Below are 13,524 nucleotides of genomic sequence, written 5' to 3'. Positions count from 1 at the left end.
TCACGAGGTCAGCAGATCGAGACCATCCTGGCTAACATGATGAAACTCCGTCTCTACTAAAAATACAAAAAGAAATTAGCCGGGCGTGGTGGCAAGCACCTGTAGTCCCAACTATTCTGGAGGCTGAGGCAGGAGAATGGTGTGAACCTGGGAGGCGGAGCTTGCAGTGAGCCAAGATCGTGCCACTACACTCCAGCCTGGGTGACAGAGTAAGACTCCATCTCAAAAAAAGAGAAGAAAAGAAAAGAAAATATTTGTTAATCAAATGAGCATGATTCCTAAAAGGGCCAAAGAAAGTTACAATACAAAAAGTAGTATAATAAAAGAAAATTATAAATTCTAAAAGCATTCAAGGAAGCTGTCTTTGAATTTGAAATGCATTGTCTATAGAATATCCACTCAGTGGAACGTAATATATACCTTGTGATAATGTGGATATAGATCTCACTGATTTCTGATGATGCTTTGGAATTTGTTACTACTGATGGTCTGGGAAGAGTTCTTGGGAACCTCTTCATTATTGCTGCTTGATCAGGGATGATGTTTCTGAAATGATAAAAGGAGTAGAATCTAAAGTTATAAAATTGATAGCATCATCAACTGCTTTAGGTGCCTTAGATAAATCACTTAACTTTTTGGGACCTCAGTTTCCATATCTGTCAAATGGGACTAAATAAATCCACTTTATCTACCATACAGGATTGTTTTAATTCTCTAAAGGATCTTGCTGTGGTGGCTTTGGAATTAGACAAACATTGTTTCAAATACCAGCTTCACCACTTACCAACTACATGATATTGAACAGGTTATTAACCCCTCCAATCCTCAATCCTTTCCTGTAAAATGAGAATGAATGACAATCAAGTGAGAAGGAATCCCTGTAAATCCCAGGAGCAGTGCTGATGTGATGGTGGCATTTGATAAGGAACTCCTGGAGTTCTATATAAAAATAGAATACCTAATATTTAATTTAACTTGGCCAGGTGCGGTGGCTCACTCCTGTAATCCCAGCACTTTGGGAGTCCAAGGAGGTCTCATCACTTGAGGTCAGGAATTGGAGACCACCGTGGCCAACATGGTGAATCCCCGTCTCTATTAAAAATACAAAAATTAACTGGGCGTGGTAGTAGGCGCCTGTAATCCCAGCTACTCGGGAGGCTGAGGCAGGAGAATCACTTGAACCTGGGAGGCGGAGCTTGCAGTGAGCCGAGATTGCGCCATTGCATTCCAGCCAGGGTGACAGAGTGAGACTCCGTCTCAAAAAAAAAAAAAAAATTAGCTTACTAGGAGAAAAACTGCTCTAAGAGTCTGTGGATTAAGATATCACATTTCTTTAAAGTGAACTTCGTCTCTTGATTATTTCATCCCATTTTCATGAAACTTACTAAAAATCAAGGATAGGAAGTGTTCTTGTTTCCTTTGTTTTTAAGTGTTCATTTTTTTCTCAGGCTCTATGTTAACACCTAGACTGGCATTTACTCATGTATTTTTTTACTTGTTTCTTTCAGTGAGTGTGTCCGCTTGAAACCAACTGATATACAGCCCGACATCTTCAGCTATCTCTTACACTTGATGTACACTGGGAAGATGGCGCCTCAGCTCATCGACCCGGTTCGATTAGAACAGGGCATCAAGTTTCTGCACGCCTACCCGCTCATCCAGGAAGCCAGCCTTGCCAGCCAGGGAGCCTTTTCTCACCCTGACCAAGTTTTCCCACTGGCTTCTTCATTGTATGGCATTCAGATTGCAGATCATCAGTTGAGACAAGCCACCAAGATTGCTTCAGCACCTGAAAAACTCGGGCGAGATCCACGGCCACAGACCTCCAGGATAAGCCAGGAGCAGGTTCCTGAGGCCTCACAGCTCTCCCAGCTGACTTCAAATCTGGCCCAGGTGAATCGGACAAATATGACTCCCTCAGACCCCCTGCAGACCTCGCTGTCTCCAGAACTTGTTTCCACTCCTGTTCCTCCCCCTCCTCCCGGGGAGGAGACCAATCTGGAAGCATCTTCCTCCGATGAGCAGCCTGCGTCCCTCACAATAGCCCATGTCAAGCCGAGCATCATGAAGAGGAATGGGAGCTTTCCAAAGTACTATGCCTGCCACCTGTGTGGACGGCGCTTCACTCTCCGGAGCAGCTTACGTGAACACCTCCAGATCCACACAGGAGTACCTTTCACATCTAGCCAACAGGGAGAAAGTCGTGTCCCCCTGACTCTCTGTAGCAATGCAGCTGACCTCGGGAAAGATGCCATGGAAGTGCCTGAAGCCGGGATGATAAGTGACAGTGAGCTGCAGCACATCTCCGATTCTCCTATCATCGATGGGCAGCAGCAGTCGGAAACCCCACCCCCCTCAGACATTGCTGACATTGACAACCTGGAGCAGGCCGACCAGGAGAGGGAGGTGAAGAGGCGGAAGTACGAGTGCACAATATGTGGACGCAAATTTATCCAGAAAAGCCACTGGAGGGAACACATGTACATACACACCGGGAAGCCTTTCAAGTGCAGCACTTGTGACAAAAGCTTTTGCAGGGCCAACCAGGCTGCCCGCCACGTGTGCCTCAACCAGAGTATTGACACTTACACCATGGTGGACAAACAGACTCTGGAACTCTGCACATTTGAGGAAGGGAGTCAGATGGACAACATGCTGGTGCAAACGAACAAACCCTACAAATGCAACTTGTGTGACAAAACATTCTCCACTCCCAATGAGGTTGTTAAACATTCATGCCAAAACCAGAACTCGGACGTCTTTGCCCTAGACGAAGGGCGACCCATTCTCCTGGGCAGTGGGGACTCAGAAGTAACGGAGCCTGACCACCCAGTGTTAGCTTCCATCAAAAAGGAACAGGAAACCGTCTTACTAGACTGAATGTCACTTATCTTTTTAAAAAACTCTCATTTTTACAAAGACCATTTTCCCTCCCTTCCCTGAATTCAGAACTGTAGTTCTCCATGGCATGATACAAACAGGTCCTTGTTCTCTTCTCCTCTTCCCCTTTTCCACATCCCAGCCCCACCTCTGTAAAGGCTTTGTGCATTATAAACCTGGAATGTATCGACTTTCATTCAGGGGATATTGGAAAGATAATGGTCATTATACTTATAAACTCAAATTTTGAGAGGTTTTAGATTATTTAAAAGCATACTTGGAACTAATGAAGGGTATATAATAAAACAACTGGAATCCAATTTGGTAAGCTAAAATTATGACTTTCCCTGGGTAAAATGTCTTCTCAGAAAAACAATGTCAGAAAATACAGCGTGCTTCTTAGAGATACGGCTGGGCTCTGTACTATGCAAAATCTAGAAGGTGTGGGGAAACTTTAAACCCAAGAAAACGTTCTTAGTATTCATCCTCCAGGTGTCTTAATTCAGAATGCATCCTTTGAGATTATGTCCACTTAAGAAAAATCATCAGTTAAGAAATCTACTTTAACAAAACAAAGAGGAGAAAAAGTAATAATGTGATGGCAATCTTAATTTTTGGGTACAACATGACAAGCTGTGAGTTTGTGTGTTTGTAAGAGAAAAATGTGTGGGTACTTGCTATAAACAGGTGAATTAATGCACATCCTTATCTCATTGCTGGCTTCTTTCCAAGTTGAGCAACAACAAAATGCTGTATTTGAGTTTCTGACAAATTTGTTTTAAAAATCAAATTTGAATGTGGTATTCTATAAATTGCCTTTCTGAATAGAACATGACATGCCATTTTCTAGCAGCTGCCAGTAATAATTTGTTTTACACTAACTTTTAAATCAGTGTGTCTACTGCAGGGAAAAGGATATAGGAATATTCATCTTACAGGGGAATTTGTGACCAGAAGATGTAGTAACTTCAATGACTGAAAAAGTCAATGCTGATAGTTTACTGGCAACATTAATTGAAGCATCAAAAATAAATGGCAAAGAGAAATCAGGACAAAAAATCTAATTGCTGTTTGGGGAAAAACTTGAGATGTTTATTCTCCAGGTTTTTGGTTGTTGTTTTTTTTCTTTTTTAATGCCTGAAATTTTCTCCATTGGCCCAAAAGCAGTAAAAATTGTTCATTAATCTTCCGTTAGGCCAATAAAAGAAGGGCCTCACAGGACAAAACAGGAGCCAGAAGTAAGGACTGAAGGAGAAGGGGAGAATAGCTAATAGCTATACTATATGTATATGTTAAAAACTGAATATCCCATCATCCTATTTCATGTATAGTTGAGTTCTCAAATTTGTAAGTTTTTATACATCCTTTCATTGAATAAACGTTTAATTAAATGAGTATATGATGTCATGTCATCTCTGCGTCTTTGTCTACCCAAAGAGATACAGGAAGGGGATGCGTAGTGGAGCAGTGCTTGAGGAGTCATTTTCTCTTTTTTTTTTTTTTTGAGATGGAGTCTTGCTCTGTTGCCCAGGCTGGAGTGTAATGGCGTGATCTCGGCTCACTGCAACCTCCACCTCTCGTATTCAAGAGATTCTCCTGCCTCAGCCTGGCGAGTAGCTGGGATTACAGGCACCTGCCACCATGACCGGCTAATTTTTGTATTTTTTAGTAGAGACAGGGTTTCACCATGTTGGTCAGGCTGGTCTCGAACTTCTGACCTCAGGTATCCACCTGCCTCAGCCTCCCAAAGTTCTGGGATTACAGGCGTGAGCCACCGTGCCCGGCAAGGAGTCGTTTTCTTGCTGTATCTTCTCGTCTGCAGAACTTTGGGCAGTTGTTCTAACCTGAGTGACATTTTCCACACTTATAAAATGAAGATGTTGGGTCATAAGATTGTGAGAATGAAATGAGTGAACTCTGTGAAGATGCTGTGATCATCTTGCCCCAACTTTTTATTTTATTTTATTTTATTATTTTATTTTTTTATTTTATTTTATTTTATTTTATTTATTTTATTTTTGAGACAAGGGTCTTGCTCCCTCACCCAGGCTAGAGTGCAGTAGCACAATCTCGGCTCATTGCAACATCTGCCTCCCAGATTCAAGCGATTCTTGTGCTTCAGCCTCCTGAGTAGCTGGGATTACCGGCATGCGCCACCATACCCAACTAATTTTTGTATTTTTAGTAGAGACAGGGTTTCACCATGTTGGCCAGGCTGGTCTTGAACTCCTAACCTCAGGTGATCTGCCTGCCTCAGCCTCCCAAAGTGCTGGGGTTACAGGTGCGAGGCACCACGCCCAGCCACCTCAATTTTCTTTTACAGGGAAAAAAAGGGAGGCCAGGAGATGTTTACCTAAAGATGACACAAATTGGAATAGCAATATAAACTTTGATTATCAAATATTAAGTGGTGGCCAGGCGCAGTGGTTCACTTCTGTAGTCCCAACACTTTGGGAGGCTGAGGCGGACAGATCACGAGATCAGGAGATTGAGACCATCCTGGGTAACATGGTGAAACCCCCATGTCCACTAAAAATACAAAAAATTAGTCGGGCGTGGTGGCGTGTGCCTGTAGTCCCAGCTACTTGGTAGGCTGAGGCAAGAGAATCGTTTGAACCCGGGAGGCAGAAGTTGCAGTGAGCCAAGATCGCACCACTGCACTCCAGCCTGGGTGACAGAGCGAGGCTCCGTCTAAAAAAAAAAAAAAAAAAAAATTTATATATATATATATATATATATATATATAGTGGTTTCCACTCATTATGTCTTTTTTAATAAACCGTAGTCACATCTCTCAAGACAGCCTCGTGCCAAGCTGACTTTTCTGAATATCTGTGAGAGGGTAAATAGTGTGCCTCTGCAGCCCTCCATGATGCCCCCATGCAGCCTTGAAAGGACACGAGGTGCAGCCAAAGGGCAGGGTCTTGGAGACCAGAAAATCATGGGGATCACAAGACAGTAGTGGATGAGGATAACAGACCCGCCAGCCCCAGTTCAGCTCCCCAAGTTGATGGAGGGGGAGGGCGGCCATTGTGTTCATCTGTGGAACGCAGGGTCTTCCAGAAACAGCTTGTGGCCACCTCCTCCACCAAGGCAGACCTGCAGAACTCCAGGTTCCTCCCTAAGAGAAGACCTGGCTGTAGATACTGAAGCCCACCCACCCCACCCTGGAATGCCCAGTGCCTATTCCAGTCCCAGGGGGGATAAATTTAGCAACCTATTCTGAGTTTTGGATGGTACTAATTTAAACAAGCTTTGGAAATGTCATTTGATGACATAAGCAAAATCAAATTGAGCTGTCATTCTTCTGGTTCTACCTCTTATTAACACCACTAGTGCTATTACTTTTCCTCTTATAAAGAAAACAATCAAAAGTGGCTCACTCATTCAACAGATGTTGCTAAAAAATAGATTGTATAAAGTACTAGGGTTTTTACTATAGGAAATATGGCTTTAGTGGGAAGAAAGCATTGCCATAAAAAGGTAGCTTTGGATAAAGATTTAAGAATGGAGGGTAGAGTGGACCTCAACTTTCTCCTTGTTACAGGTGCTAGCCATTGATGCTTTTGAAATTTCAACTTGCAAGAAAAGGAAAACTTGAAGAATCCAAATGAACCCTTCAGTTCAAAATTTCATGTCTCAGTCACACATTTCAGGCAAAAGACAACATTGCCATGTTTAAGAAGATATAGGCAACTGGCCGGGTGTGGTGGCCCACGCCTATAATCCCAGCACTTTGGGAGGCCAAGGTGGGTGAATCACGAAGTCAGGAGTTCAAGACCAGCCTGGCCAACATGGTGAAACCCCGTCTCTACTAAAAATACAAAAATTAGCTGAGCGTGGTGGTGCGTGCCTGTAATCCCAGCTACCCAGGAGGCTGCGGCAGGAGAATTGCTTGAATCTGGGAGGTGGAGGTTGCAGTGAGCTGAGATCACACCACTGCACTCCAGCCTGGGCAACAGAGCAAGACTCCATCTCAAAAAAAAAAAAAAAAAAGATATAGACTCTTAAGAAGGAAAAATGGTTGGGGAGGGTGGTATATATGGGGTATCTCCTCCTGCAATTTGGCTGAGGATTATGATGGGGAAGGGGAAGCCCTCTTTTCACTGTTCACTAGGAGTGAATTCTAAGACAAAATTATTTGTAGGCTGGGCATGGTGGCTCATGCCTATGATTCCAACAATTTGGGAGGCCGAGGCAGGCGGATCACTTGAAGTCAAGAGTTCAAGACCAGCCAGGCCAACATGGTGAAATTCTATCTCTACTGAAAATACAAAAATTAGCCAGATGTGGTGGCACCCACCTGTAGTCCCAGCTACTCAGGAGGCTGATTCATGAGAATCGCTTGAACCCAGGAGGCAGAGGTTGCAGTGAGCTGAGACTGTGCCACTGCACTCCAGCCTGGGTGACAGAGCGAGACCATGTCTAAAAAAAAAAGAATTATTTGTAGGTAGAGTGTAGTTTGTTGTAATAGAATGCAACTTGTTCTCAAGTTGACATTTGCATCTTCATGACAAATTTCAGAACCCTCCAAACATTTAAATTGATTTTTCCTTCGTTTTATTCCTCCATTTTGATCTAGAGCAATGGATCGCTCTACATCATTTGCAGGAAAGCAAGATTTAAGGTTAGAAGTCTTTAAACAAATAAAAAGTTGATTATCTTAAGATATAGATTAATCTGTCTTTTGTTTTCTTTCTTTCTTTTTTTTTTTTGAGGCACAGTTTCACTCTTGTTGCCCAGGCAGGAGTGTAATGGCACCATCTCGGCTCACCACAACCTCTGCCTCCTGGGTTCAAGCGATTCTCCTGCCTCAGCCTCCCTAGTAGCTGGGATTGCACCACCACACCGGGCTAATTTTTTCTTTTTTCTTTTTAGTAGAGACGGGGTTTCTCCATGTTGGTTAGGCTGGTCTCAAACTTCCAACCTCAGGTGATCCGCCCACCTCGGCCTCCCAAAGTACTGAGATTACAGGCATGAGCCACCATGCCTGGCCTAATCTGCCTTTTCTAGAACTAGCTCCTTTAACATAATGGTAAGAATATTGACTGAACTATTAGCAGATCTCTAAATAAGATAAAAACTAGGCTGTGACAATTTTTTTTTTTTTTGAGATGTAGTCTTGCTCTGTTGCAACTGTGACAATTTTTAGTGTGAAAAAAAAGGACCAGGATGAAATTATATTATTTGGTTTTGTTCTCAGGCAGATCAAAATATTTCTGAACATAAAAAAGTTATTCAGTGTATGAATCAAGCTTATGCTATTCTCTGGAAAATGTGCAATACCCACCCTGCTGAAATTCCCTGGCTGTTGGGAAGATGGATCCTTGTGAAGAATGCACTGTCAACTGAAAGGCTGAATGGGAGGGAAGCCAGAGACCGTATTGGGTGTCTGCCTGCTATGCCTGCTATGTGCTCTTATTTACTCTTTTTTTTTTTTTTTTTTTTTTTGAGGCAGAATCTTGCTCTGTTTCCCAGACTAGAGTGCAGTGGTGCAATCTCAGCTCACTGCAACCTCCACCTTCTGGGTTCAAGTAATTCTCATGCCTCAGCCTCTGGGGTAGCTAGGATTACAAGTGTGTACCACGATGCCTGGCTAATTTTTGTATTTTCAGTAGAGGAAGGGTTTCGTCATGTTGGCCAGGCTGGTCTCAAACTTCTGGCCTCAAGTGATTTGCCTCCCTCAGCCTCCCAAATTGCTGTGATTACAGGCATGAGCCACCGCACGCACCGGGGTTCATTGACTCCTAAGAGTCCTGTCAAACATGTCTCCTGGTTTTTTAGATGAGAAAACTGAGGCCCAGAGAGGCTAAATAACTTTTCTGAGGTTACCCAGACAAACAGAAACAGCCAGGATTCAATTCCCCATGTGACTCACTCAAAAAGCAATGCTCTTTCTATTACTTCCCAATGTTATTAACACCCAATATATAAGGTTTGAGCAGTACTAGGAAATGAACAGGTCCCGTGGCCGGGCGTGGTGGCTCATGTCTGTAATTCTAGCACTTTGGGAGGCCAAGGCAGGTGGATCACTTGAGCCCAGGAGTTTGAGACTAGCCTGGGCAACATAGTGAGATCCTGTCCCTACAGAAAGTAAACACAATTAGCTGTGTGTGGCGGTGTGTGCCTGTGGTCCCAGCTATTCAGGAGGCTGAGGTGTGAGGATTGCTTGAGCCTGGGAGGGCTCAAGGTTGCAGTGAGCCATGATCGAACCACTGCACTCCAGTCTAGGCAACAGAGTGAGACTCTGTTTCCAAAAAAAAAAAGAGAGAGAGAGAAATAAAAAGGGGAAAAAAGGCAAGTCTTGTGCAATTGACAAGCCTTTCATTTTGCAAAAAAGAGAAAGCTCTGGGCAAAAAGTGTAAGGCATGGCTTTTCTTGTTCATCTGGCCTACTTTCTTGTGTTTGGCTTTAGATCTAGTTTTGTCCAAATTATACTAAAAAGGAAAAATATTTTCCCAAATATGCAAGCATTTCTGTGAGCTAGAAGCAATGATGGCAGAGGAAAAGGGGAAGGAAAAACGCTTTTACCTGTTAATCTCTTTATTCTGTCATTAAGGAAATTCACTTATTATAGCCTTTTTATAGCTTTATATTACCACAATGGTCCTCAAACTTCAATGCAACAGAATCTCCTGGAGGGCTTGATGAAACGGATAGCCAGCCCTGCCCCTACAATGTCTCATTCAGTGGGTGTAGTGTAGGGCCAATAATTTCAAACAGATTCCTGGGTGGTGCTGATGCCGGAAGCCATACTTTAAACAGCACAGTGTGACTAGATCGCTTCTGCTATGATGCAACTGCCCTGTCTTGGCCCTACTTGCTTCTCAGAGTTCTAATAACCAGAGGAGCTCATGAAGGGCTGTGAGGGGATTTGTGCCGATTGTGGCATGATTCTTCTTTCGTGGCAAGGTTCTCCTTAATGAGATGTGGGCAAGGTGCAGATCTGTGCGTGGACCCTTAGAAGAAGTGTGTGTGTGGGAAGCTCTGGGATTTATTCTAAACCTCCCTGTCTTCATTCTCAATGCCTTCGTAATCTGTCAGCACAGAATAAAATGTAGTGGAAAGTAACAAATACCCTAAATTATTTTTAAAGAGGCCACCTGTATGCTCTTCCTTATTATAAAGAAGGCAAGGATCCTGATGAAAAGATGAAACGATATTAGTTAATTTGCCAAGATCACACAACTTTATTTTTTTCAGACAGGGTCTCGCTCTGTGCAGTGGTGTGAACATGGGTTCACAGCAGCCTTGACCCCTGCCAGGCTCAAGTGATCCTCCCGCCTTGGCCTCCCAAAGTGCTGGTATTACAGGCCTGAGTCACGGTGCCTGACTTTCACACAGCTTCTTAGTGGTAATTACGCAGTTCAAGTTTTCCAGTTCCAGGGCCCTTTCTGCTACCATCACACTGTGTAAGAAACTCTTCCTAGCGTTTTGCCGTTTCTATTTTTTTTCTGTCTTTTTTTTTTTAACAAATGAAAATGGACTAAAGAATTTTTTTCTCTTTCCAGTTAGATGAGAGATACCCACAAGCAAAGGTCTGAAGGCAGCCAGCCAGAGAGAACCAAGGTACTGAAACATACACAACCTGGGGAGACAGGAGTGACCCGGAAGAGACTGCAGGTTTGACCCCCTCCCAACTCCAGTCCCTCCTACCAACTTGTCCTTCCTCTGGAGATGTGCTAGCAGGCAACAAATGCCCAAAAGGCAACAGGGAGAGGAAAGGAATGTGCATCACACACACAGTAGACTTTAGCTTCTAAATAAGAGCCTGAGTACGATGTAGACTTGCGCAATATTTTTTTTTTTTTTTTTTTTTTTTTTGAGACAGAGTTTCGCTCTTGTTGCCCAGGCTGGAGTGCAAAGGTGCGATCTCGGCTCACTGCAACCTCTGCCTCCCAGGTTCAAGCGATTCTCCTGCCTCAGCCTTCCGAGTAGCTGGGATTACAGGCATGTGCCACCACTCCTGGCTAATTTTGTATTTTTAGTAGAGATGGGGTTTCTCCATGTTGGTCAAGCTGGTCTCAAACTCCTGACCTCAGGTGATCCACCCACCTTGGCCTCCCAAAGTGCTGGGATTACAGACGTAAGCCACTGCGCCCGGCCGTCTTGTGCAATTTTAAGGAAGATCAGTCCCATTATTCTGAATCTACCAAAATATTCAGGGGGACAGTAGCAGTCATCAGCAGTCACTAAGTTGCTTCTGGAGGAAAGTTTTATCAAAATCTGTCTTTCTCTTGCAGTTACTGATATTAATGCTTTACGGTACATTTTGCTTCCTCATTTATGAAGCACTTTCACAGTGGGAAAATCTTGTGAAGTACAGTCTTTAGTTACACATTCTGAAATGAGGAATGGCTGAGACAGGGCGGGTGAACTCTTTCTAAGTCACCAAGCTGAAGTTTGCACATGAGATATTAAGAAACGACGCAAGCAGGCCGGGCGCCGTGGCTCACGCCTGTAATCCCAGCACTTTGGGAGGCCGAGCGGGCGGATCACGAGGTCAGGAGATCGAGACCATCCTGGCTAACACGGTGAAACCCCGTCTCTACTAAAAATACAAAAAATTAGCCGGGCGAGGTGGCGGGCGCCTGTAGTCCCAGCTACTCGGGAGGCTGAGGCAGGAGAATGGTGTGAACCCCGGGGGGCGGAGCGTGCAGTGAGCCGAGATCGCGCCACTGCACTCTAGCCTGGGCAAGAGCGAGACTCTGTCTCAAAAAAAAAAAAAAAAAAAAAAGAAACGATGCAAGCATCTTATAGATTGTCTTCTATGTGTTTCTAAGGACACAGAGAAGGCAAAAGAGTTGTTGTCTCTGTGTCCCAAATTGTGAGACCCATATACTGAGCTGCCAACTCCACTGACTCTTGGATATCTCTTAGGTTTCTCAAATTGCCCCCATGCTCATGTCAGTCTGTGCCTCCGTATCCAGGTTGGCAATCTGGAAACTTCATTCTTCACCCCACAGTTCCCACAGAAGATAATCAGGTAATGTGCCCTGTCGATCTGCCTCCTAACAGCTCTTGATCTCACCCACGGATCTCCAGCCAAACTGCACCTACTTTAATATAGGCCATTATCAGTTCTTGTCTGGATTAGTCTCTTTTTTTAAACTTTTATTAATTGTATTTTTTATTTTTTTTAAGAGACAGGAGTCTCCCTATGTTGGTTAGGCTGATCTCAAACTCTTAGGCTCAAGAGCTCCTCCCACCTTAGCCGCCTACCTGGGACTACAGCTGCATCCCATCACACCCAGCTTGCCTGGATTATTCTAACAGCGTGTAAGCAAACCTCCTCTCAACCTGCAGGCCTCAATTCTCTGCAAGATGGATGCCACTGACATTTTAGGTAGAAATATGTGTCTTATGCAGGGCTGTTCTGTGCCATACAAGATGTCAAACATCTGTGGCTGTAACTCATTACATACTGTAACACCCTAGCTGTTGTGGTAACCAGACACGTGGCAGCACAAACCAGGGTGGAGAGTGGGACCTTTCACTAGCCGGACACTGAGGATCACTACGGTAAGAGGATTGCATCTTTTCCCTGCCAAACTATTTCAATGACTTTGTAGGATAAATGTCACATCTTGAAATGCCCCCCTGGCCATCTCTGCAATATCATTTCTATAGTCTTTAAGAAGGACCCTAGTTATGTTTAGATTTCAAATTCTAGAGGCAATTCCATCTGCTTTTCCGGGAATTAGGTAAGCCCCCAAGAGTCACAGGGATAAGTAGAATCAAGCACAATGTGGTTTTAAAATTAGCCTTATTTAGAGTATTGCCTCTTTGTTCATTAATTATACCTAGTTACTTGAGATTATTAAAACAAATAGGAAAAAAAAACACAGGGTTAAGAATTAGCACTGGGCTTTAGTACTCAGTATTCTTTTGTGGGCGCATTAGACTTGGGTCCTCATTTCATTATTTAGGTATTGTTATTCTACCTCTGGTCTCTAAACATAGGTGTTATACTCATTGAAGCCTCTCTTGAAGGTTACATGTTTTTTGTTGTTTTTTTTTTTTTTGAGACGGCGTCTTGCTCTCTCACCCAGGCTGGAGTGCAGTGGCGCGATCTCGGCTAGCTGCAAGCTCCGCCTCCCGGGTTCACGCCGTTCTCCTGCCTCAGCCTCTCAGAGTAGCTGGGACTACAGGCGCCTGCCACCACGCCCGGCTAATTTTCCACGCCCGGCTAATTTTTTTTTTGTATTTTTAGTAGAGATGGGATTTCACCGTGGTCTCGATCTCCTGACCTCGTGATCCGCCCGCCTCGGCCTCCCAAAGTGCTGGGATTACAAGCGTGAGCCACTGCGCCCGGCCTGAAGGTTACATGTTAAACTACCCTTCTCCTGTTAAAACTTTTAACGTCGGCTGGGCGCGGTGGCTCATGCCTGTAATCCCAGCACTTTGGGAGGCCGAGGCGGGCAGATCACGAGGTCAGGAGGTCGAGACCATCCTAGCTAACACGGTGAAAACCCGTCTCTACTAAAAATAGAAAAAATTAGCCGGGCGTGGTGGCGGGCGCCTATATTCCCAGCTACTCGGGAGGCTGAGGCAGGAGAATGGCGTGAACCCGGGAGGTGGAGCTTGCAGTGAGCTGAGATCATGCCACTGCACTCCAGCCTGGGCGACAGAGCAAGACTCCGT

General features: G+C 44.3%; 1 protein-coding gene across 2 annotated transcripts in view; it reads left to right on the top strand.

The window, feature by feature from the left end:
- Positions 1–4,277, top strand: part of ZBTB2 (zinc finger and BTB domain containing 2) — a 28,045-nt gene extending 23,768 nt beyond the window's left edge. For both annotated transcript variants that reach the window (XM_030809847.1, XM_030809848.1), the window contains exon 3: positions 1,509–4,277. In XM_030809847.1, coding sequence (XP_030665707.1) covers positions 1,509–2,880 — 1,372 coding nt within the window. In that variant the 3' untranslated portion in view covers positions 2,881–4,277. The remainder of the gene's footprint in view (positions 1–1,508) is intronic.
- Positions 4,278–13,524: the final 9,247 nt, after the last annotated feature.

This window comes from Nomascus leucogenys, chromosome 3 (genome assembly GCF_006542625.1).
Source record: "Nomascus leucogenys isolate Asia chromosome 3, Asia_NLE_v1, whole genome shotgun sequence".
Classification (NCBI taxonomy): domain Eukaryota; kingdom Metazoa; phylum Chordata; class Mammalia; order Primates; family Hylobatidae; genus Nomascus; species Nomascus leucogenys.
The sequence above is the reverse complement of the archived record's forward strand: the minus strand, read 5'-3'. Positions and strand labels throughout refer to the sequence as shown.